The 27248-nt window shown below is 33.9% G+C and overlaps 2 protein-coding genes across 8 annotated transcripts in view; both read right to left on the bottom strand.

Annotated features, from left to right (window-relative positions):
• LOC121738605 (large proline-rich protein BAG6-like) overlaps positions 1 to 3786 on the bottom strand; it is a 50794-nt gene extending 47008 nt beyond the window's left edge. For 5 of the 7 annotated variants that reach the window (XM_042130770.1, XM_042130771.1, XM_042130772.1 and 2 more), the window contains exon 1: positions 3535 to 3784. In XM_042130770.1, coding sequence (XP_041986704.1) covers positions 3535 to 3597 — 63 coding nt within the window. In that variant the 5' untranslated portion in view covers positions 3598 to 3784. Of the gene's footprint in view, positions 1 to 3534 lie in introns of all 7 variants that reach the window. The other 2 variants (XM_042130776.1, XM_042130774.1) reach the window with 2 other exon arrangements.
• Positions 3787 to 11354: 7568 nt separating this feature from the next.
• Positions 11355 to 26855, bottom strand: LOC121738604. Its single transcript, XM_042130769.1, has 6 exons — positions 26615 to 26855; positions 18912 to 19065; positions 15477 to 15662; positions 14721 to 14890; positions 12645 to 12768; positions 11355 to 12180 (listed from the first exon to the last, which is right to left on the bottom strand). The coding sequence occupies exons 2-6, from the start codon at positions 18925 to 18927 to the stop codon at positions 11993 to 11995; spliced, it is 684 nt and encodes a 227-aa protein (XP_041986703.1). The 5' UTR covers positions 18928 to 19065; positions 26615 to 26855; the 3' UTR covers positions 11355 to 11992.
• Between the last annotated feature and the right edge of the window lie 393 nt (positions 26856 to 27248).

The following is a 27248-nucleotide window of genomic DNA, read 5'->3' as shown; positions in this document are numbered from 1 at the left end:
AGCGCATAGCATTATCAATACATTAAGTAATAATAAAAAGTAGTAAATAAAAGAACTTGCGTATACACAGCAGAGTAAGAGGATAAGACTCGAGAGCAGTGTTCCACAATTTTTTTGTAGTCAAGGTACATCTATAAAAATGAAAATTATTGGAGCACCACAAATTAATCTGAGCTCCCATCTCTTTGTCGTCCTGAGATGTTACCCGTTTTGGTTCTCACAAAGTGGGGATAAATATGATGACCTTTTCTGAGGTACAACCACTACTGGCTACAGTACACCAGTGGCCCATAACACACCATTTGCGGAACACTGTTCTAGAGCAGAAAAATAGTACAAGTAAGATTACTAAATTGCCTCTCAATTTTTTATAACGCCAGCATATTTTTCTACTAATCCTATACTTTGAAAAAACAAAGCTTTAACCCGTTGATCGTGGAAAAACAAGACTCAATAGAATTTCTATTGTGTCTTGGTCACCGGTGACCGTATGGGGCTTGATGAATTAAACCTTCTCATACCAGTGGGGTATATAGAATAATATATGTAACACTATTTCATTGAGATTTGTAAAATGGCATAAATTTGGCATATGAATTTCAACCATATTCATCTATACTAGTTTTTTTTTAATTTCCTTTCATGGATATTAATTGGGCATTTTGCTCATCTTTAAATACATCACATTTTGATAGCAATCAAAAACCTTCGCAAATTTTGTGTAGCTATATTTTATGATGAAAAAATTGTTGCTTTATTTTACTTGATATTTTTTTTATACTCAGGATTTATTCTATTTAGCAAAGCAACTCACAATTCAATGTTGTTTGCATTATAAACAAAATAAATATAAAAAACTATACTGTACTCGGCGAAACATGGCTGTAGCAGTCATTGACTCCCTGTCAAAAACTTGTCATTTTCTATACAAAGTCGCGATTGACAACATCTGACATTTCATTGTCAATCACGGTTTATATGGAAAATTACAAGTTTTTGATAGAGAGTCAATGACTGCTACCGCCATGTTTCGCCGAGTACAGTATAGCTGTCCCGGCAAACATTGCTTTGCCATATTAAGTATTTCGCCCATATTATTTTATTGAAGTGACAAAATAAGTATGTCACCATGGCAACATCCATGGCTATCCCGTCGCACAAACAATGGTCGCCGTCAGTCTCAAATTGTAATAATTTACTACTTAATTATTTATTCTACAAATCCACTTATCAATATAAAAAGTAGCCAGTAGCCGGTGCTCAGACCTACTAAATATGCATATAAAATTTGGTAAAAATCAGTAAAGCCATTTCGGAGGAGTACTGTAACTAACATTGTGACAAGAATTTTATATAAGTATAAGAAGAAGATTAAAAATATGAAATATATTGTAGAACAGTGTTTCCCAACCTTTTCTAGCCACGGAACCCCAAGAAATCAAGCATAGTTTTCACGGACCCCGTTAATAAAATTAACAGCAAAAAAAATCTAACTATTATATATGGTCTACGTACGTCTCAATAAAACGGGCCCCCGGGTCACAAGGGCCCCCAATGTGAATTTTTATAAGGAATCTTTACCCTTCCTAGCAAGGCCCCCGCTACCATATGTGCAATGTGTGCAATGCACACGGGCGCCATCCTCTAGGGGCGCCAAATCGTCATCTTTAGGGGCGCCAAAACCAAGGATCCAAAAAATTTGCCTAAAGGGGCGCCAAAATCCTTTTTTTGCACACAGGCGCCATTAGCCCTTACGGGGGCCCTGCTTCCTAGGGGCACAATAGACATAACGACCAGTAGTTCGACTGCAAAGAGACGGACAGGTTTCAATATCTGTCAAATTCGTCGGGTTTCACTAGGATTATAAATGGAATGTGCCTCGCGCTGGCTGATATAATTTATTTTTAAATATTTAAAATAAAGATTTCAAAATTGGATTCTGTCAATTTTAATCGCATGTGCCAAAACACAAACAACAATATGAGCAAAGAGGAACACGTCCATCGAATATGTCATAGTTTTAAATTCGTAGGTAACAAGTTAACAACCCTAGCGACGATTTTCGTCATAATTCGTCAAATTTTACTTGATATTTTTTTTATACTCAGGATTTATTCTATTTTGCAAGACAACTCACAATTCAATGTTGTTTGCATTATAAACAAAATAAATATAAAAAACTATACTGTACTCGGCGAAACATGGCTGTAGCAGTCATTGGCTCCCTGTCAAAAACTTGTCATTTTCTATACAAAGTCGCGATTGACAACATCTGACATTTCATTGTCAATCACGGTTTATATAGAAAATTACAAGTTTTTGATAGGGAGTCAATGACTGCTACCGCCATGTTTTGCCGAGTACAGTATAGCTGTCCCGGCAAACATTGCTTTGCCATATTAAGTATTTCGCCCATATTATTTTATTGAAGTGACAAAATAAGTATGTCACCATGGCAACAGCCATGGCTATCCTGTCGCACAAACAATGGTCGCCGTCAGTCTCAAGTTGTAATAATTTACTACTTAATTATTTATTCTACAAATCCACTTATCAATATAAAAAGTAGCCAGTGCTCAGACCTACTGAATATGCATATAAAATTGGTAAAAATCAGTAAAGCCGTTTCGGAGGAGTACTGTAACTAACATTGTGACAAGAATTTTATATAAGTATAAGAAGAAGATTAAAAATATGAAATATACTGTAGAACAGTGTTTCCCAACCTTCTCCAGCCACGGAACCCCAAGAAATCAAGCATAGTTTTCACGGACCCCGTTAATAAAATTAACAGCAAAAAAAATCTAATTATTATATATGGTCCAGAGATGACACCCCAGACCCCCATACATGTACTCGCGGACCCCCATACATATACTTGGAGGCTCCCGGAGGTCCGCAGACCACAGGTTGGGAAATGCTGCTCTAGACCACAAACCACAAGGCTAGTCACATTCAAATCTTGCAACCTGCCTCTAGATTTGCACCATAATGTAATGAGTTCAATATAATATGCAGAGCTTTACACAAAATATATTCATATTTATTGTCAATCATCATAATGAGTATTTTAAGATTTTTCTTTGTGTTGAATACCAAACCATCTTCGCCATCCATATGGTAAGCAATGAATGTTATATTTCTTATAACATAGTAATAATTAACATACATAAAAAAGACTTTGCCATAAAAATTGCACTGTTTTTTTGTAAATATCAGTACAGTAGTCGGTAACTAATGATCAAGTATAATAGTAGCCAGCTCTCATAGCTCTATTTATAAAAATACTCGGGATAGTCTGAATTATGAAGATTAACAATAATAATATAAATCCATCCAAATCTAAACGCTAGCTTTAATTTTAGGAATATAGTTCAAAAGAGATGATGCAAACAAGCTGTTTTTTTATAACAATTTGATACCTAGTGGGTAGACAATGGTCTGCGCGCGACGTTGATATAAATCAATACGAAACAAAGTTATGTATTGGCAAAATTATTAAATTGTAGCATTAAAATATTTAAATAAACTTACCTCATCATCTACGGAGAAGCCGTGGTCATTGGAATCGAGTGTTTTTATAGTAAACTCAATCATGATGATCGAGTTTACAAGTTGAAGTTAACAAAAAAACTAAGATTTTTTAACAACAAAAGAGAAACTATTGATTTGCATAACGTAAATTTCCAAACTCTTCAGAATTTGAGAATAAATTGAGAATTTTAATAAATTCCCAATCACTATCCGCGAACTTGTAGATTGTAGAGAAAATGGCTGCTTTAGGGTTGTCCTATTCAATTCGTTCAAATGACATATCGATAAGTCGATTCGAATAACAAATTATTTCAATCGATTATTGATTAGAACCATATTAAAACAATATTAATTATTATTTTGTATTGTAGTAGAGCTGTTGTACTTATTTTTGATTTCTAAAAAAATTTGCAACAATATTATGTGAACAACTAGTGACAATAATATTTTATAGTCTACTAATGTAAAGTTTAAACATCAATTTAAATGAAATCGATTTCGTTGTAGTACTTGCCGACAAGTAATTTAAAGCTTTGAACGGGCAAACACTACGACACGTGTAAAACAATAATAATAATTCTGTGCCTATTGATTTTCTGATTCGGAGACCATGCGCACTTAGGTCACCTAACTGGAACCTAAAGCTTCTTACAGACGAACGGCACGTGTCGGCGGCACGCGTCGGCGGCAGTCGACGGCAGACGGCGGCACGCGTCGATGGTAGTCGACGGCATGTGTCGGCGTTAGTCGACGGCAGTCGACGGCAGCCGTCGACAGTTACGATGCTTGCAGGGGCCTACCACGACCTTTCCACACTACCTACCACACTTTGTGGTAAGATTACAATAAAATTACCGTACTTACTTTTTAAATATAATTTTACTAAAAAATATTAAAAGAAATGCAAAACATTGTTAAATAAATCCGCTGTGAAATATCAACTTTTTTAAGATCGCTATTATTACGTTATAGTAGACATTATTGCTCATCTGTCAAACGGTGTCGCTTAGTACCTAGAGGTGGTGGTAGGCATGTGGTAGTCTGACGTACCGCCTAAAGAAAAGCGTCCACAGGTCGGTATCGTACGCAACGGACGTCTTGCTGCTCGCATCAAACGGTTAATTTTTTCACTGTACGTCCACTGACCACTGTATTGGCAGTGTACGGATTACTGACTAGCCTAGTAAATGAATGCTCATAAAGGGGGTGTGGATAGAAAAGTCGAAAGCAGTAATTTTGCCTTAGGAACTTTGTTTGGACTAATTATTAGGAGATAAACATACTGGCTAGTCGGTAACCCGTAGGCTGCCGATACAGTGGACGTACTAGTGTGAACAAATTATCCGTTGCGTACGATAAAGACCTCTGAACGCTTACCTTTACGCGGTACGTCACAACTGCAAGCGTGATAAACTGTCGAAGGCTGCCGTCGACACGTGCCGTCGCCTGCTGCCGACACGTCGTGCCGACTGTAAGCGCTCTAAGCTATGATGCGGGGGCGCGGGCGTAGAGCTACCGCACCATATCTGCCGTCTCAATAAAACGGGCCCCCAGGTCACAAGGGCCCCCAATGTGAATTTTTATAAGGAATCTTTACCCTTCTTAGCAAGGCCCCCGCTACCATATGTGCAATGTGTGCAATGCACACGGGCGCCATCCTCTAGGGGCGCCAAATCGTCATCTTTAGGGGCGCCAAAACCAACGATCCAAAAAATTTGCCTAAAGGGGCGCCAAAATCCTTTTTTTGCACACAGGCGCCAGTAGCCCTTACGGGGGCCATGCTTCCTAGGGGCACAATAGACATAACGACCAGTAGTTCGACTGCAAAGAGACGGACAGGTTTCAATATCTGTCAAATTCGTCGGGTTTCACTAGGATTATAAATGGAATGTGTCTCGCGCTGGCTGATATAATTTATTTTTAAATATTTAAAATAAAGATTTCAAAATTGGATTCTGTCAATTTTAATCGCATGTGCCAAAACACAAACAACAATACGAGCAAAGAGGAACACGTCCATCGAATATGTCATAGTTTTAAATTCGTAGGTAACAAGTTAACAACTTTAGCGACGGTTTTCGTCATAATACGTCAAATTTAAAAATTTCAACATCATTTCTAAGTCGGCATACTCTATCATTCTGTCTACTCTGCTAGGGGGCCTCCTAGAAAATTAAACGGGGCCTCTCAGAGGTAAACTACGCTTTCGGCTTTTGCTATGATGTATTGTAAATTGTAATGTGGGTTGGTTATAATATTATAATAAACCATTAATAACCACAATAATGAAAATCCTATTTGCTTTGCAAATTGCTATTTTATAATATTCAAATAACTTTAGGCTTTTGCGTTTCAACTTATACGTCCATATTTCCCTTGGCCCAACTGATAAATGCAGTAATCACTAGGTATGTCTATCTACATTCTACACCATCAGTCTTTCCCAAAGTGGGCGATAACGCCCCCTTGTGGGCGCTGAAGGTCTAAAGGGGGGCGGTGTTGTCCCAAATAAAAAAATGGAGACGTTGTGTAGAGGCTTGGGGGTGATTTATTTCATCTGGATGCATTTTAAATTAAAACAAGGGGGCGCTAAAATATTATAATTTGTTCTGAAAGTAAGGTAAAGGTAGACAAAATAAGTTTGGGAACCCCTGAATTATCTACACGTTACATCACTCATCAGAGTCATCAGTGATACTCTTTAGAGAGCATGGTGATAGTTTGTCGATAATAATAATCCGGTTCCCCGCATGTTGCCCCCTATTCCCTAATCACTTGTAGATGGCTAAACTTCGGTTTGTTTAAAATGAGAAATGAATATAATATGTTTTAGCCCGTCAAAAAAGTCACGACATTATTAGAGTCGCCACTTGTTTCCGGTGTGATCTCTTATGGCCACACTGTATCCAGTCACTATAAAAGATTTTGATACTTTATATTAAATACAGTTTAAAAACACGTCGTAAATATTATGATTTAGGTATATATATTATGTAGTTAAGAAAATTTAAAATAATTATGATGTAGTTATATTGTGTGTTTAATTTACGACATTACAAGAAACAATCTAATCTATGTAAAGTACCTATTATAATCTTTGTATATGTCATAGTCTGTCTCTGTCAAGAAAGTGAAGAAATTTAAAAGTGGCAACAACGTAGTGTCATCCCTTTCAAATTAATCTAAGAAATAATCGGTCAAGTGCGAGTCGGACTTGCGCACGAAGGGTTCCATACCGTTATAGAGCAAAAATCAGCCAAAATTGTGTTTTTGTATGGGAGCCCCCCTTAAATTTTTATTTTATTTAAATATTATTAATAATTATTAAATCTATATATATAAAACTCAAAGGACTGACATGGTGATCTATCAACGCACAGCCCAAACCACTGGACGGATCGGGCTGAAATTTTGCATGCAGGTAGATGTTATGACGTAGGCATCTGCTAAGAAAGGATTTTGATAAATTCCAACCCCAAGGGGTCAAAATAGGGGATGAAAGTTTGTATATAATAATACTTCTTAACGCGAGCGAAGCCGCGGGCAAAAGCTCGTAACACATATAATTATGACCTTTGTGAAAATTTCAAGTGCCTACTTGTTATCATCATTGTTACCGAGTAAAAAATGTTTGAAAAATTATGTTTGTTGTAACGGAGCCCCCCTTAAATATTTAATTTATTTTGTTTTTAGTATTTGTTGTTATAGCAGCAACAGAAGTACATAGTCTGTGAAAATTTCAACTCTCTAGCTATTACCGTTCTTGAGTTACAGCCTGGAGACAGACGGACAGACGGACAGAAATCGAAGTCTCAGTAATAGGGTTCCGTTTTTACCCTTTGGGTACGGAACCCTAAAAAGAAATGACACTTCGATGTTGCCACTTTTTAATTTCTTCACTTTCTTGACGGACTATATAAAAAATGCAATAACTCGATTAAACGGTTGAACTGATGTGGCTAATTTTAGTCTTTAAATATTCCTGGAAGTCCACTGAAGGGGAGTGACACGAAGTTCACCGGGACATCTAGTCACGTCTAGTGCTACATATTATTATGAATTTATAACACCTGTTATTTAAGTACCCTCTCCCTGAGAGCTGCAGAGCTACTTTGATGACCAGTGAGAGCTGAGAGAAGCTCACTCCTTTTTTATTATGGAACTACTTATTTAAGAAAATACAAAAAATAAAAAAGTGAAAAACAGGGTTTTGTTATTTTAATAAAATATGATCTAAATAATATTCTACAATGCATGCGGAAACAGAATCATCGCCACTTTCTAGGTCCATGTAGTTACAGCAGTGGTGTCACAGTGAAGAGGCACTTTCATCTTCAATAATCAGCTCTTCAATATTGAATTTAGGATATCCTAATAAAGGGTTAATTCCCACTCCTTGTATTTATTTTCAGTGTTTCAAAATGATAGCATAAATTCTCCCAGTCATTTCGGTTATTTCGTTAAACGCTTTTTCTGCTACCTGTAAACATAAAACGTAATAATTATAATATTATATTACGCTGCATCAAAGTGTTAAAGGAGTTAAGCACATACAGTGTGACACGAGAATTTTATATACCTACGTCTAAGGTACATAATTACGCAAAGCACCTAAGTCAAAGTATCAATCATTGTTAGGCGCGTTATATGATAGATTTCTTTGACAGTTCATTGTTTACGTAAACATAAGGTTTATGTAAAATTGTTGTTTTATTATACCACATAATACTTACTCAGGCTACTTAGAATTGCATTATACAATAAAATAAACAAATAAAATTGATAAAACAAACGCTTAATTACCTGCTACTATGGCGATTGTGCGATCAGAATCGGAAATGTGGACGCGAGAATTTCAGTGATATTTTCGCGTATTACCATTTTTCTTCAATGAAAATCTTCAAATTTCAGCACTATGACACGTCTTTTACTTTAATTATTAATATTAATCACAGTAACATGTAGTTTTCACATTGTAAAACTAAATTTAAGCAAATTGAAAATCTTGTTTTGTAAATTTTATGTCATAGAGTATTGACGCAACAAAGGGACAAATGTCAAAAGAGTGTTGCTATTGCTTAAAAAAAAAAGTTTCGCCTCCTAGACATTCTTGACGCACTATATGATTGGTGATTTATGCATACTAGAGATCGCCCAACACAAGTTTAAAATGACAATTACACTGTACTTGGGTACAAAAATCAATATTAAGACAACTTTAGGAAGTACCTGTCAAAGAGTTTATAATATTATCTATGGCGACAAATATGAAATGAAAAAGAAGATTCCCAAATCAAAGTCCAAAAAAACTTTCATCTACCTACCCACTTATATATTTTAACTTCTTTTTATTGTTGGAGTTTTATGATTTATGACAATCAGATGAAAATAAACCAATAAGTATTTATATATGGGATCTTTAGACCAAAATAATTATTACAAAATCAAAGTTAAAGATCATATATTATTATTTATTATTATTATAAAGATTACATATGACTTATAATTTATATCTAATAAATAATTATAATATGTGCTTATGACTGATGATTCTCATTATAATTCGGCCACCAATAATGATTACAAAATAAATAAATAATTATTATAGACTAATTTAGTGACATTTCTGGGTTTGAACCTACTGGAACATTGAAATAAGGGCGCTTTTCCTGTCAAGCGTGTTGTCAGCCGCATGCGGATCTGCGGATCAGATGCGGGTGACAACATGCTCCCGCGCGTGTTACCCGCATCACAGGAAAAATATATATGAAATGGTAGGATGCGGATAATTTTCATGCGGACATTAAAATAGAGTCTTATCCCAAGATATCCATAAAGATGTCATAAATGTTTATATTACAAGTTAAATAGAAAGATCCGTCCACCTATATCATTTTCTCAGATACTAAGTATTTACTTACATCACTTTCCATCATAATAATTTTAAAATGTCACTAATCCCCAGCAGTTTAAATATAAGCAAAAGCTTTATTGATTGGTTAATATTTCGACGTCAGTTAATGAAAAGGATAAGGATAATTAATAGACATCAGCCAAAACATCCCATCAGCCAAAACATCCCTGAGCGTGTCTACCGCAGTCAGTGACAATTAATGATGATTACATTCAAATTTCAATTTAATGAAGATATTGACTATCATTGACCATGTAGGGGGCTATGACGAAATCTTCATTTAATTTCAGTTAATATGTAATTAATATTGGTCTCTGAGTGCGGCAGTAAGTCTACACTACATGTTCAACCAGCAGGACGATTTTGTTAAATCATTAATCATCTAACATTATTACAATTTCGATATGTTCTCAATGCAGTCTCGATATAAAACTCCAAAATGGTATTCTCAAAGTAAAGCCAAACGCGTTTAGATTGACATAACTCCTGTCGTTTGACGATTGTTTGATACTATTTTGCTGTTTGATAGAATCCGGACTAGATCGTAGCTGTATAAAACATGAATGTTATTCTTATTGTTGTCACAAAATTTCTATTATATTTCGTTTATTCGTTATTAATAAATGTTTACAATAAATGCAATTACTTATATACAAATAAAATATTTCTTCATAATATAGTAAATCGACTATAATGACATGAGTACAATAAAGTTATGCTAGGGTTATTAAAAAGCGGCACAGAAACTGTAAAAGCAAAATATACTATTAAAGAAATTAATTCATAGTGAAATTATAGTGGATCTACGTAATTTTGGTCGGATTATATTAACCCCACTTCGAAGATCGCGACTTTACATTGACTCGAGATAACCCGACTAAGTGACGTAGGTCCGCCATTTATTAATTTCCCTCATTACATAAAGTAAACTAGATACATATTCGTTGCGGTAATTTTTTAAATATTTTTATTTCATTATACCTTAACTACTAACACTTAAAAAATATGATCAAATAAGTATCACAGGTTCGTATATAAATAACAAAACTTAATAACGCTTAAAATAACTCATAATAATAGTTAATACTGAGTTTTTAAAACACTACAAACAATATTGGTTAAAAAACTCATATTAATATTATATTATGCTTTGGTAACATTACAATAAAAATATATTATTTAATTAAAGTAATCACAGACCTTTCCAATGCCGTCAAAAATTTAAAAAGTGCGTTTTTTTATGTATAATGTATAGTAAATAATTTATGTTCATGAATGGACAGTGAATTTTTCAAATTATAATATATTATGCAGTTATGTATCAAAAAGAAAATTGATTACTATTATGACAAATTATACACATAACATTAACATAACGTCACAATAAAAGTACCTAAGTTACAGTAAAGCATGTTTGACTTGTTTGACTTTTCTAAGGTATCGGACAAAGTGTATAACTTATAGCAACAAAAATACATAGTATATACTTTCAATTAGTAAAGAGGTATACATAATAAAATTTATATTTCAAATGCTATACAAAAATATATACCTAGGTCGGATAGGTTTATAATTCATCTATATTACTAAAGATATAAGTGGATTTTCGTTCGTTTTCGAGCGAGAAAATGATATGCAATACGAAAGTGTTTTTATGTATACTTACAAAATATTTAGACAGATGATAAAGTAGGTAAGTAACAAGGTGCATTCAAATTATTGGGAAATATATAATTGCCCTTATGTTATAAAAATATGTTAGATTTATCCACTTACATCTTCAATTAATATGGCTTTCACACCTTACCGGTACTAACCAACCGCAATAACTTCTTTTACAAGTTCTTTACTTGTTTTGCGAGTTGTCTAGGTACCCTGAATGTCGCATGATTATCGCATGACAACACTTTACTCTTAATTGGCTGATAAGCTTCCATAGTTTAAATAAGTCTTTCAGATAAGCTCATAGATGTACAGATATAGGTCAGTACAGTTATACATCAGTTGAGTTTGAGACAGACCCGTATAGAATTTTTACGAAGTTCAATATCATTAGAATTGAGTTCGAAATGTGTTTGTTTAAAAAGTAATACATGGATGATGATATGGTCAAATATGACATCACACAAACTACTAACATCAACATTATTTTCAGCCTAGAGTAAAATCCTTAAGTCGGCGCAGAAGTGTGGATTGTCCTAAAGCTGTCTAGCAGGTGACAGTTGTTTGTATCACCTGTTATACAGGGTGTAACAAAACTAAATGATAATACTTTAGGGAGTAATGAGTCCCTAATGATTTCACTCTGAAAGTACTTAGCAGCGCTGAAAGAGCAATTTTTTAAACTTTTGTATGGGGAAATTTCTGACGCACAAGTGCTTGCCCATAGAAACCCAAAAATATTGATCTTTCAGCGCTGCTACTTTCACAGTGAACTTTATATACACTCACACACCCTCAAGTATTATCAGTTTTGTTACACCCTGTTTATTAGGCAGCATACAGACTCCAACATCTACCTTTTCAGCCTAGTGAGTAGAATCCTCAATTCGGTTTGCATTGGGTGCAGAAGTGTGGATTGCCCCTGAAGCTGTCTAGAACGTACCAGTTGTTGGTTTCAACCACAATTGTGTACTTGGGATCGAAGTGGCCCAGTTTCTCGTGGTAAAATATGAAGTTTGAAATCCCGTGGACTTGGTCCATCATCGGTAGTTTTCCTTCTGTGTAGTTACCTGAAATGAATAATGGAATATTCTATAATGGAATTAAGCTTACAAGGCTCAATCGATTTTAAATAAATTTTGAATGTATATACATTCTTAGGCCGGAGATATAAGTTTTTATCTACTTTTTATATTGATACTAGCTGTCCCGGCAAACGTTGTTTTGCCATATATATATTTTTTTGGTATGAAAAATAGATGTTGGCCGATTCTCAGACCTACTCAATATGCTCACAAAATTTCATGAGAATCGGTCAAGCCGTTTTGGAGGAGTATGGCAACGAAAACTGTGACACGAGATTTTTATATATTAGACTAGAAAAATTTTATATGGCAAAACAACATTTGCCGAGTCAGCTAAAATTAAGTAAAAGTAGAGGCATCGCTTATACGTCCTGGTTCTGATCTGAAGGCCACGATATTATATGTCACGCATATCTTATTAATATAATTAGTGACTCATGACGTTATACCTATCATGGCAATGATGAAGGTGTCGCCTTTTCCAGGATGCCAGCTGCGATCATACATGAACCGGCCGTCGCTCATGGCCAGAACATGGAACGGACTTAGATACCCATTAGGAAATAAGTCATCCTGCAACAAAACATTCTGCTAAGTACTTTCAAAGAAATTGAGGCAATATAAGTCATCCTGCAACAAAACATTCTGCTTAGTACTTTCAAAGAAATTGAGGCAATATAAGTCATCCTGCAACAATACATACTGCTAGAGTCTGGCTAGCGAAAGATGAGACTGGCTTTTTATTCCAAAAATGATTATGGTAACACTGTTACTAACGTCATTGTCACCTATAGCATCTATTGTGTATGTGTCAAAGTGAAAAATATTTATATGGTTTACGTGATTTTCTAATTTAAACATGACGAAAACTTTGAAAAGAGATTTGCGAATACTGCTTTTTGCTATGATTAGTAAATAAGAACAAAAAAGAAGTGAAAAGATGCAATTTTTAAACAAAAACAAGATTGTTTACATGAAATATACCACACAAGAGTCAAGAAGTTGTTTCTTTAGCCTCACTGGAAGGTTTGATTTAAAAACTTCTTTTAGGGACCAGAATTTGTTCCAGGCCATATTTATTCTTCTTTTTAGTTCATCTCTATATCTAGATTTTTTGAATGATATCTGTTTTCTGAGATAAACATATTCGTTTACATAATCAATTGGAACACTGTCAACAAATATTGGAATTGTTCTACTATTCGTCATAATTTTTATTTTGCTTTGTTGTTTAGCTGTAGACCAATTTCACAGCTGACTTTGTGTAATTCTCTTATCATTGACTCTAGTTGTGATGCAGTTTCAGCAAAGAGAACAATGTCGTCAGCGAATCTAAGGTTATTTAAATATTTTCCATTTATATATGTCGTAGGATGATTTGATAAATCCGTGTTTTCGCGAAATCCCTAGAATTTTCGCGGAAATTCTAGGGATTTCGCGAAAACACGGATTTATCAAATCATCCTACGACATATATATGCCTTTATTATTCCAATTCAGATTCTTCATTATGTTTTGCAAGACGGCTATGAAAATACGAGGAGATAGAGGGTCACCCTGCCGAGCGCCTCTACATATACATATCTCAGGACCTGGTTTTTCTAGTATAACTTAACTTCTGCTTTTCTTATATATGTCTTGAATTAGTTTAATAGTTTCTGAAGGTACTCCACAGTCTTTTAGGGCTCTCCATATGCTATCGTGTGAGATGGAATCAAATGCCTTGGCATAGTCTATAAACGCCAGGTAGAGCGGGCGGTTCATTTCGACGTACTTCTCTATTACCAGAGGTAGGATAATAACCATTAGATATTGATAAGTGATAACTGATAACATACACAAGTGTAGGAAAGTGATGCAACATCCAGAAACGTGCTATTTTGTGTTCCCTTCAAAACACCGTCGAAATTTTCAGTAAAGCGTCTACCACTTTACTGAATCGACTGGCTATTGACTCCTTGACTGTATTGACTTTTACTAAGACTTTGGACCTGACGATATTATAGAATAACAATGTTGAAAATTATATATAACCCCGGGTGCGCGACCAGAATGGGATCGGAATGGCAGTTTTGTTGACGCGCGCTGACATTTGTCCAGCCGTAGGGACGACAAACAAAATTACATTTTTGTTCGCTGACATTTACTTTAAGTTTTGTTTTAATTTTTTTGTGATAATAATAGGTAATAATATGTGATATAATTATAGTAATTGATTAATAAAATAATACCTGAATCACAGTCATTGGTAAAATATTATCAAGAAATCTTTTTCATGTAAATTTTGGGTTTGCTCAAAAATAAAAAAAAATAGTAAGTACTTAACTGAAAGAGTTGTAGCTGCCACAGGGTCACAACAGGATTGACCAAATGTGTGTGTGTAACACATTAGCAAACAAAACCGTCACATCCCTTTCTGTTCGTGATCGCGCGCGGATTATACTCGAATATTGTTTTCCGCCATTTAATCGACACAGTAAACATGGTTAATGGTTATATTATATAGAAAAAAAAACTATCCATACCTCCATATCCTGTACGACCCTGATACACTCAGCGACTTCATAGCACTCGTGGGTTTCTCCCGCCCTGATGACGACCAGGCTCGGTCGGTATTCGTCAGAGAAGAAGTCGCTCGAGTCGAAGTATTTCGGTTTCACCACCTCGACCTTAGATTCATCCGGTATGATGTGCTCTGAAAATGGTAATATTATAAAATTAAATTAAGAAATTAAAAAAAAAAACCTAGCCAAATAACTTTAAAAAGTAATGAAATAATATTTACTGCCTTTAAGTTCAAATAATTCCTAACTTGTGTAAAGTAATATTTTAGTCCATAATTGTTGTCACGGTGTGTCGGGGGACCGCCAAGTAAACTACAACCTACAACCGCAAAGTCGCTGTTTATCTCGATTCAGTTCGTTGTGAATTAATCCTTAAACTTGTTATGTGAAATCAAACATCTACATTAGCGGTCTCCTGACTCATCTTGACAACAATTGTGGACTAAAATATTACTTTACACAAGTTAGGTTAGGTTAGGTCAGATTTTGCTGAAATTTCGTATAGAAATACTTTGAGTCCCGGCAAAGGACTTATGATATTTATCACGGAAACATGTACGGTTCCACCGCGATAAACGAATTGTGGCGCAACGGAGTTGCGGGCGTCATCTAGTAATACATGAAATAGTCTAGTTTGTATGTCTAGTTTTATACCGAAAATCCTCGCTATGAACTTTCAGTGCAACATATATATCTAGTAAAGAAGTGAAAATTCACCAGCTTTGCTCTGAAGAACCAGTAGGTATATCCCGATGAGTATTCCAGCCAACAACACCAGGGTCAGCACGCCAATGCTGGCCCAGGTCTTCAGCCGCGAATGCTCTTCCCCCGCCATATCCAACAGAGGTGTCTCTTCTACTGGCTCGTCCAAATCCACGGAGACACGACCACTAGCGTTGTGATCTGAAAGATCAAGATACATTTTATTATGACTTGTGATCTAAAAGATGAAGATGCATTTTATAATGACTTGTGATCTGAAAGATGAGGATGCATTTTAGGTATTATGACTTGTGATCTGAAAGATAAAGGTGAAGATGCATTTTATCCTGACTTGTGGTCTGAAAGCTAAAGATACATTTTATTATGACTTGTGATCTGAAAGATGAATATGCATTTTATTACGACTTGTGATCTGAAAGGTGAAGATGTATTTTATTATGACTTGTGATCTGAAAGATGATGCATTTTATTACGACTTGTGATCTGAAAGGTGAAGATGTATTTTATTATGACTTGTGATCTGAAAGATGAAGATGCATTTTATTACGACTTGTGATCTGAAAGATGAAGATGCATTTTATTATGACTTGTGATCTGAAAGATGAAGATGCATTTTATTACGACTTGTGATCTGAAAGATGAAGATGCATTTTATTATGACTTGTGATCTGAAAGATGAAGATGCATTTTATTACGACTTGTGATCTGAAAGATGAAGATGCATTTTATTATGACTTGTGATCTGAAAGATGAAGATGCATTTTATTAGGACTTGTGATCTGAAAGATGAAGATGCATTTTATTATGACTTGAATTAAATTAATTTAATGTTGAATTATTTATTTCCTTCGGGTTATCTGTAGGAATCTCGTCTTCCACTGCCTTATGACAGGTGATTCCTACTGCCAGACCAGCTTCAACTCTAATTATACTTTAGATATGTCTGGCAGTAGAAAGCAACCAATCAAATTACGAAGGTCTGGCTGTTATCGCAAAATAATCAGATATATGCATGTTCCCTATTAAAAGTATCATAGGCTTTTAGTCCAATAAAGAACCAAATACCCACTCTCTTTGAAAGCAAAAGGCTGGATCAGTGTTTGAGAAAGGTTAAAGAGGAAAAATGAAAAAGGAAATACATTCAGTTCCAAACAACAAGGACCCAAAAATTTAACAAAGCACATTCCACTCCCATACCGAATGGCTAGTAAAGGATGCAAAAGACAATTAAATAGTAAAGTCCCATTCATGGGAAAACCCAGTATTGTCTGCACAAAAGGAAACCAGATAAAATCGTCTGAAACTAATTACCAAATAAGCAAAGCTTTGTGCAAAAACATATAATCAGTCATTTGATTCAAATCTGTTAATTTCCCTTTTTTAGATTTTTGAGCACTTTTTATTGTTTACTTTATTAATTTTCTATTTAATCTCTATTATAGGTTTTAGGAATTTACTAGTTATTTTAGAAATCAGAAGGATGTAAACCTAACAGCCCGAAAGGCACAACAAAGTTGTAGCCAACATTTAGTAAGTAATTAAAAACACATTTACAATCAAATGTCTGCAGCTTCATTTCAATCATGGCACTTGTCACATATACAGCACGTGTGTTACTGATACAAAAGTATAGATAAAAGCCCAGCTGTTGTCGTTATAATCCGTATAATGTTGCACTATCTTGCCCTCTCGCGAATAAAGGGTTACATTTCAAATTAATAATGAAATATAATATAATATACTAATAATAATTTACAATCGTTACTATAAACGAAAGTGTGTCTAATTGTTTGTCCATGTAAATGTATGTAATAATTTACAATTCTTAGTATTTTATTATTTCTTTATTATTTCGCAATAATATGAATAATAATAATTATTAATTATATGCGAAAGTGTGTCTTCCTATCTGTTCTGGCCTAAACCATTGAACCGACTTGGATGAAATTTGGTATGGAAATACTTTGAGTCTCCGGAAAGGACTCAAGATATTTTTAACTCCAAATATTTCTAATGTTTTCTACTCTCCTGTAAATTATTTTTGTCTGATTAAGAGAATTGGTACAGATTGGTAGTTAGTATCTACAAGTAGCCCAGAATTTTATTAACTCTTGTATATTGATAGATTATTTATTTAATTTAGCAGTAACGTTGTTCTACAAATAAAACAATCCATTTTTATGACAGTCAAATCGAAATATTTAATCCTTTCTTATTTCTCTGTTAGCTACCACTTTCGAGAATTTTCGCAGAGGAAATTGTTGTTCGTCTTATCAAAATGGACCTGTACTATTTTCCTTATGAGGGTTGAAAATTGTAATAACTAGTAAGAAATAGAAGATTCTCAAAAAAAAATTTAGTTTTTAAGTACTTACTATTTTACTAAAAGTTATGGTCTTTAGGATAAAATGACTTCAAAAATTATTAAAATATTAAAATATGTTTGTAGTATTTAAATTACAATAAATAAAAATATATATTTTGGTATACTTTAGGAATTGTAATAATAATATTTCAGTTTCAAAAGCCAGTTCTTTATATTAAAAAGTAAAAGGGAAGGGAAGGGAAAAGTAAGAGTGCAGGAGGTGATATCAAAACAAAACATATAAATATTTACAAATGCAAATATAAAGTATCTTGTGAAATGTATAGATCTTATTAAATTTTTCTAATAAAATAAGTCCCACAACTTATTTAACTTATGAGCAAGGTTCATTTACAAACATGACCACACCCAAATCCCAGTGTATGGATCCATAAATTAAAAGTAGAAGAAGAAGAACAAGCCACACCCAATGTGGTTTGGTCATTTATTAGATACTTATTTGGTAAAACAATAGTAAACTGCAAACCATGTTTGTTTGGTTCAAAAACAAACTAACAAATCCTCAAGAAACATTTTGAGTAACAGTTTTTGTAAAGGACAATGCATTTTCCCCATACCTATAGAGGGTTTAAAAATAGTAATGATGGAAGTTTCTCAATAATATTTTTTTAGGTTTGAATATATTTTTGATGTAGGTACTTTAGGTAACATTTTTACAAAAAATATTGATTTTTAGGAAACAAGGAATTCAAAAATTTGTAAAATATTTTGTAGTCTTTTTCTAATAAACAAAAAATATATTTTTGTACACTTTAGCAAATGTAATAATATTTCGGTTTCAAAAACAGTTAAAAACCAGAACACTTTTCTACTTTTGGTAATAGAATGAAATATTTCCAGAATTTTCTTGCATCAAAGCCATGCATGATGCAACAGGTTCATCAAAACAAGACATCAAAATATTTACAAATGGAAATCTTAATATTTTATAAAAAGGGAGTGTTCTTAGATCTGTCTTGCAAATTTATAAATAATGCAACAGGTGCTATGAAAACAAGACAAAAATATTTACAAATGAAAATGTGTGCCGACACTTTACTTACCCAGTGCAGACTGCATCTTGTTTGTTGATGTAAAATCAATAGTAGTTTGATAGCTGCGTAGTTGAAACCGTCCCTTTTTTACGCGCGGTGCATTTCATTCCTTCGCCTGGTGCGATGCATCCATGTCTATGGTCCATTTATGATGTCACACCACCTGGAATTTAAAAAAAAAGTAGTATTTAGAAAGTACATAAATGTAATATTTTCACACAGGGAAAAGCGGTTTATTCAGTTTCTATCAGTATCTTATGGGATTGTGGGATGCGTCGAAAAAATTTAAGTCTTCATCTCTCATTAAATCTGAGAGACAGACTAACGGCCGCAGTCAGAGACTATTAATGATGATTAAACTTCAATTTATTGTAGAGTTTGACAGATAATGTATGGGCCTTATGTCAAAATCTTCATTTAAAAACAATCATTATAGGTCTACCAGAATCTTATGGCAAAAAGTGAGAAATTAAATTGACTCTAGTTGCAATGCCGGGGTAATTGGAATAAAACATTTTGATCCTTTTTTTCCTTTTAGCGGCTTATTCTGTGTTGAAACATGCAAATATAAAAATTTAACCAATAATCAAAGATATTTTTTGAAAATCTGCCGTCTAAATTTGCCATCAGATTCTGGTAGATAGACCTATAATTTTCGTCTCTGAGTGCGACAGAGCCGACAGTTAGAGAACTACAAAATAGAACTTTATTTTATACTGCAAAATAAATTCTACAAAATCTACAATGACATGAATTTTAAGTATTAATTACAAGGGAGTAGGAAATAATGACTATTCTTTCACTTATAAAACCATCAGCTGCGCAAACCATAGACATAATATATACCTAATATATTATGTCTATGGCGCAAACTGATTATAGACATAAGATGACGCTTGGTCTACATTGAAAGCCCTCCGAGGTCTAATACTTCTCTCAACCTTTTTATTCGTAAAACGTTTTTACCATCTGGCTAGGACTGGCTAGCATTCATGATCACCTAATCGCCTAACAAGAAAGACTACTAGCTGTTGCCCGCGACTTCGTCCGCGTGGACTTTAGTTTATAGCGCGCGGTGTCAACAAAATTTGTGTCAAATTTAAAAACTTTTTAAAACCCTGGTAAGTAGTACCCCTCTTAGGGCCGCGCTACACCGGAATGGCAGCGCTGAAAGTGCTCGCCTCGCCGCTGCCATTCCGGTGTAGCGCGGCCCTTTATTAATCAAAATACCCAAAAACAGCTGTGCAGTGTACAGATAATCTATACTAATATTATAAATGCGAAAGTATCTCTGTCTGTCTGTCTGTCTGTCAGCCTCGCTTTCACGCCAAACGCCAAAACTACCGAACCGATTGTAATGAAATTTTGTATACAGATAGTCTAAAGCCTGAGAAAGGACATAGGCTACTTTTTTACTGGAAAAGGGGTTGTCAGGGGGTGAAAATGCGTAAATTTGTTTAAATTAAGTTAGTTCCGAAAATTCATAATAGATGGCGCCGTGCGTCTTCTACATCGCGCTGACGCTTGCTCAGAAGACTTTCTATAAGAGGTAGTATCATCTTACATTTAAATTTCTATTTTTTTCGATTGTTATATCTATTCTACGGTATTGAATAACTCAGTTCTTTATCTGTGCAGTGACGTAACCTTAAACCTATCAATGATAAATAGTTTATGGGTAAAGTTGTGTAATTGAGGGGCTAAATAAGCTTTAAAATTTGGCATAAAATATAAAGTTTAATATAAAAAAATGAAATACTTATTGTGTGCACACTGCACAGCTGTATTGATTTAAGGGGTACCAGGGTTTTTTTTATAAAAGCTTTTCACACCAATTTCGTTGACATCGCGCTTTATAAACTGAAGTCCACGCGGACGAAGTCGTGGGCAACAGCTAGTAACTAATAAGTATGATTAGTTCTATGTCACAATGAAGTAAAAAATAAAACGCCATCTGTTGAATCGTATTAGAACTAAAATGTTCATTGCATCGATATATTTCTGGATTTTTTATAATATTATACATAAAATATATTTAAGTAAAAAATAAAATGCCATGTTTTCATATCACAAATGTTTTCATATATTAGAATTAAAATGTTGATTGCATTGATATATTTTCTGGATGGAATATAGGCCAACACGGTACACTTGAACTCCTTTATTTTAGAGCGCCTTCTGTTGTCAACTTGTCACATAATATATTAGAAATGCAGTAGGAGTTTTATAAGATAAGATAGATCGATTATTATTATACCAAGTGATAATATTATTAAACATAATATTCTAACGTATTTACTATAAACAAAAACATAATAACTAATAAGGATGATTAGTTATAATATGTTACAATGAAGTAAAAAATAAAACGCCATCTGTTGAATCGTATTAGAACTAAAATGTTCATTGCATCGATACATTTCTGAATTTTTTATAATATTATACATAAAATATATTTAAGATTTTTGAAATTTTATTTTAATACACATCCAAGACCCAGGAACATTGAAAACTTTTTGTTCCGCCTGCGGGACTCGAACCCAGGACCCCCGGGATGAGCGCTGGCCACGCGCAATGCGAATTCATTTTCATCGATATTTTCATGGAAATAAGATATTTTCCCAAATCAAAATGTAGCCTATGTCCTTTCTCAGACTCTAAAATAACTTTGTACAAAATTTCATTGCAATCGGTTCAGTAGTTTTGGCGTGAAAGCGAGACAGACAGACAGACAGAGATACTTTCGCATTTATAATATTAGTATGGATATAGCATGTAGAGTGTAGACCTTTATGTGGAATTGATGGAATTCGGTCTAATAAGTACGAAATTTAAAAACGTTAGAAGTACTATACTTCCATCCAACATTTCTAGTGAATCTAGGACTATCCTGTATAGTCTAGGCTAGTATATAATCTGTAAATGTCGGCGCATTTGTCAAAATCAATAATTCAGACATCAATGTATGGTAACATTTACTTATGTCAGAATTATTAGTTTTGAAGAAATTAATTTATAGGTTATGGCTGACCTTCTGTAAACGTCGGCGCTTTTGTCAAATTCAATAATTCAAACATCAATGTATGGTAACATTGATGTCAGAATTAATGATTTTGAAGAAATTTATTTACGGCCGTTCCCAATATTTTATCTATCTCTAGTTTTGCCCTACTAGAGATAGGAATAGCTCACAATTGACATAAAATATATGTCTCTAATGTCTAATGTGAGCTATTCCTATCTCTAGTAGGGCAAAACCAGAGAAAGATCAAATATTGGGAACGGACGGACGGAGTTGCGATCACGGAGTCAAAACAAAGAGAAGCTGGCCTAAGCAACTGTGCACTGTGATTCTCAACTAGGTCCTGAATTTTGACTTCTCGTTGTTTTGTTAGTTATAAAAGAACTATTTTATTACAAAAAAAAATGTGTTTGATAGTGCGCTTTTATAATTCTGGACACCGGCTTCAACGATAAAACGGTGGGTGTACGTTAAATGTTCTTTTGATTTTACGCACCGCGTATGTTTTGTGCGGTCAGAAGTGTAAACGTTGTGATGTCCTCTAACGTGCACGTTGAGCCCGGCCATGTGCGGCCGGGTCCGAATTCTGATCAGAAATAGTTGAATTTCGCCGGACCGCCACCCCGCACACTATCCGAAATATCCTTCCGGCGAGTTCGAGCTCACTCGGCTCAGTACAAAATGTAAGAGACAGCGCGGACGTTCAAGTGTTTCTGATCAGAAATTTCGGACAATGTGCGGCCGAGAAAAAAAGTTATCGTCGACAGAAACTTAAAAACGTCTCCATATATTTCCATAGATTTTTACTTCCCTACGTTATCGTTTTACCGCGGAAGTCCACGATATTACCGCCACGTCTAAAATTATAAAAGCGCATTATAAGAGAAGACTGGCTGTTTCTTTTATTTGTTATTTGATATATAGTAGATACGTATGTCAAAGATTACTACTTAAGCCCGGCCGCACATTGTTCGAAATTTCTGATCCGAAACATTTGAACGTCGGCCGGACCGCCACACCGCACACTATCCGAAATTTCCTTCCGGCGAGTTCGAGCTCACTCGGCGCAGTACAAAATGAAAGAGAGAGCGCGATCCGATTTTTTGATTAGAAACATTTGAACTGCCATCCCATCGAAGTCATCTGACACATAACGTCTGACGTATATATATATGTGTGTGTATATATATATATATATATATATATATATATATATATATATGTTACCGTTAGAATGCGGAATATGTTAATGTTCAAATTAACTAGGTAATCTGCAGATTTCCTGATGCCATCCGGTAATGTGTGAAATTTAAACCAAAAAAGTTATTTTTTGTACTTTACCTAGTTAGTTTACATAGTAACGAATGGTACCATCGAGGAAATTGATTCCTAGGCAGTTGACGTCAGGTCGGCTTATGTCAATTCAATGTTAGCTGTCATCGGTCGGATGGGTTTGATAAAACTATTATTTTATACTACTATAAAAAATATTATTTTATTAAAGTGACAAAATAAGTACCTACGACCAAAGACTTCTATTTAAACTGATGTAGACGGGCGATACGCACCAAATTGTCCGCCGTTCTAATAGAGCTAATTCAAACCGTTGCATGTATGCGAGTGTGTACGGTTAGCAAATAATTTTTTTAAAACAAACTTAGTTTTATTTTCAGATACTAATCAATGTAATCAAAGGGCAAAATGCTATTCTTGTGTAAAAATAAAAAGATTTTGTAAAAAATATATAAATAAATCTTTAGGGATTACCTTTCACAGGTAACTATCATAGTTGTTCACAATAGATAAATAATTTTTACCTGGCTACAGCAAAGCAAAAAATAAGAGTTATGTGTCTCACAGGCTATGTATGTATGTATGTTTGTATATGTTACCGTTAATTTACGTAAGCCAGTTAGAGTGAAAATTCACGCGGTATTCTGCAGATTTTCTGGGTGAGTAAGTTAAAGTGCAAAAAATGGATTCTATTCTTACATTACTAGACAATCTGCAGAATATCTAGGTAATCGGCAGTCTACCGACCATGCACGGTATGTTGCATAAAAGAGGTTCTTGTTTGAATAAATAATATTATATGCTTATATTTAACGACATTTTTCTTCTTAATTTGTAATAGACTTTTTTGCAGTCAGTACTTGCGGGCGTTTGTTTACGATCTTTCGGGGAGTTAGGGAGCATACCCATACTACGTGACCGACTTTTTAAGATTCTTTGGCTCCCCGTGACCACACGTAGTATATGCCAAGACATCTTCAATTGTTCACGTGGTATTGACAAGAATCATTTTAATCATTTTGTAAGTAGAAAGAGTAATCTAGCAAATGAAAATAACTTGACTCATATTTGTGTTTATTAAGTTATTTATAACAAAAGACTCTTTGCATGTTTATAATAACTAGATATCTAGTTATTATGGTGACCCAATGGTCGAAATTCGACCTTAGTTTCAACGACATTAGGACTACTACCTATATTTTATAAAAAAAATATTGACTTTATCATATTTTTTTTCAACTCTTATCTCTGGGACTCAGATGATCTCAGACTAGCCGTGTAAGCATTGTCTAATAGTATCAAAGATTCAATAAAAAATAAACTATAATTTACATTTTCAATTTGTCACCTTGTTGTCAACAGACTTCAACCATAAATAAAAGAGTATAATTTGTATGTATAGGCTTGTCACTCAAATATCTGTCATCTTTCCTAGTGTGTGTAATGTTTGATTTGTTAAAAAAATTTATTATAAAAGCATAATTTTAAAATAATATTAGCTCGATGCACTCCTTCATCATATATAAACTATAACTGTGCAAAATTTAATTTACCTACGTTTCCCAATTTTTCGTCAAAAGGGATACAAAGTTTTTCGCTTGCGTATTAAAATAATATATAGATAATTATTACTACTTAATTAATTAAATATGGGAATAAAAAACGATCACTAAACCATACTTTGATACCCAATAGTTTGCCAAAAAGAAATACTTGACACCAACATTTAAGATAATATTATATTTTATGCTATACAAGGTATAACAAAACTGTGTGATACTTTAGGATGTGTATGTGTTCCTTATTGTGATTTTTACTGTTAAAGTTGCAGCGCTGAATAAGCAAATTTTTTTTTAACTTTTGTATGGGCATTGGGCAAGCGCCCCAGTGTAACGCCGCCGCCCCCTCTTAGATTTAAAAAAATATAATATATAATAATAGTCTAAAATTACAATAGAACAATCAGAGAAATTAATTTCTAGGCAGATGGCGGACCTAAGTTATTTGGTCGCTTTTAAAGTTAAACCCAACCGACAGATCACAATTAACATTGAATTGACATGATCCGACTACATGACGTTGCTTTGTCAACTACCTAGGATTTAGGATTCAATTTTAGTCACGACTGTAGTTCAAATTGTAATCGAACACAAAATATAATAAATAATCACCAAGCTTTACAGCTTCACCAAAGTGACAGAAATTCCTGTTTTTTTAGTGGCTGTTGGCTATAGCATATAAATAACCATAAAAAATGCCAGTGTCAAGGTTAATTTCGTATGACGTTTCTCTCGTCAAAATTGACTACATGACAAAACTCTAGACCCCCTCCCCCCTCTTGTGAGCGAGCATAGTATTTTGAAGACCCCCCCCTAAATGGGTCACGTAGTATGGGTATGTTCCCTTACGCTTGCGTTCGGTATTATAACCAAACACCATAGACCATCCTTGTCACTCTTGTTACAAAATAATATTGGCATCTCGCCTTGACTACGAAGATACATTTTTGTTTGTGTGTGTAATGTTTTGAGTGTATTGTTTTAGGATTGCTTTTCAAATGACATTTCGTAGAGTATGCCATGTCTACCTTAGTTTAAATAGAAGTCTTTGCCTATGACACCATGGCAACGACCATCGCTATCCCGTCGCACAAACAGTGGTCGCTGTCAGTCTTGAGTTGTAATAATTTACTATTATGTATTCAACAAATGCACTTATCAATATAAAAAGTAGCCAGAAGCCAATTCTCAGACCTCAGTAGGTCTATATTATACGTACATAACATGAAAATAAAATTTTATATGCATATTACTGAATATGCATATAAAATTTGGTAAAAATCAGTAAAGTCGTTTTGGAGGAGTATGGTAACTAATGTTGTGAGTTGTGACAAAAGAATTCTATACATATAATAAAATGAACAAACTACAAATCACAATGAAGAGTATAAGTTAAAACATGTTATGTAGGTATAATATGTACAAATTATTAATATTTTAGCAAAAAAGTACCTACCTATTTTATCTTTTATCTCATTTCATTTTTTTAGACTATAGGAATTTTAAATTGTTTTATATCTTTAAAAGTAATGATAATAGATGCCTGATAAGTAACTGAATGCTATAATTTATTTGGACTCCTATGCTTGATGTAACAAGTTTACAGAAGTTCTTCTATAATAATAAAGATGTAAAATATAAAAGAATTTTAAAAGCTACAATCACATAGTTATGTAAATCAAATAATGATAACATGCAGTATAATTAGTAAATTCTATTTGTAGAAATACACAAATTAGTGTCAAAAATTAATACAAATATGAGTGTACTACAAAACTAAGTTAGCTCTAATCATTAAAATGAACAGAAAGCAAATTAAAATAACTTCAAACACTTACCATTGCACAAAGAAAACACATTGAGCATCAAATAAGCGAATTAAAAGCACCATAACTTATTAGCACAAGAAGATAATTATTGTAGCAAACAAAAAGGAACACCTTTTCAGTGTGAAAGATTTCTGACTCATAAATTTATCGTGGTTTTTATTTCTTATTTATTTATGATACGTGTAAAATAAGTTGTGACAGTACACGGGGATTATTATATAAAGACGATAATTTCACAGACTATTAAGGGATGATAATTATCAATAAATATCATGAAATTGAAACAAAGAAAAAAGGTTATTTTCCATCACAGTAAATTCTTCTTCTTCTTCTTTTTTTTTTCATAATATGGCGCTCGGCTTTTTAACCATGGCCAGTGTCAAGTAAAATATGGCGGGAAAAGAATAATTTTCGTAAAAAGTTTACAAAATCTAAAGTAGTTTTTCCAGATGATAGTCAAGTCAAAAGTTTAAAAAAGTAGTCAGTAAAGTCAACGAGACAAGTCAGTTGTTTTAGTAAAGTGGTAGACCCTTTACTAAAACTTTCGATGGAGATTTAGAGTGAACACAAAATGGCACGTTTCTTGAAGTTGTATCACTTGTGCACGACATCGAATATATAATGAAAGACTTTTGAGCAAGCG

Source organism: Aricia agestis, chromosome Z (genome assembly GCF_905147365.1).
Source record: "Aricia agestis chromosome Z, ilAriAges1.1, whole genome shotgun sequence".
Taxonomy (NCBI): domain Eukaryota; kingdom Metazoa; phylum Arthropoda; class Insecta; order Lepidoptera; family Lycaenidae; genus Aricia; species Aricia agestis.
This window is presented reverse-complemented; position numbering and strand designations above follow the sequence as displayed.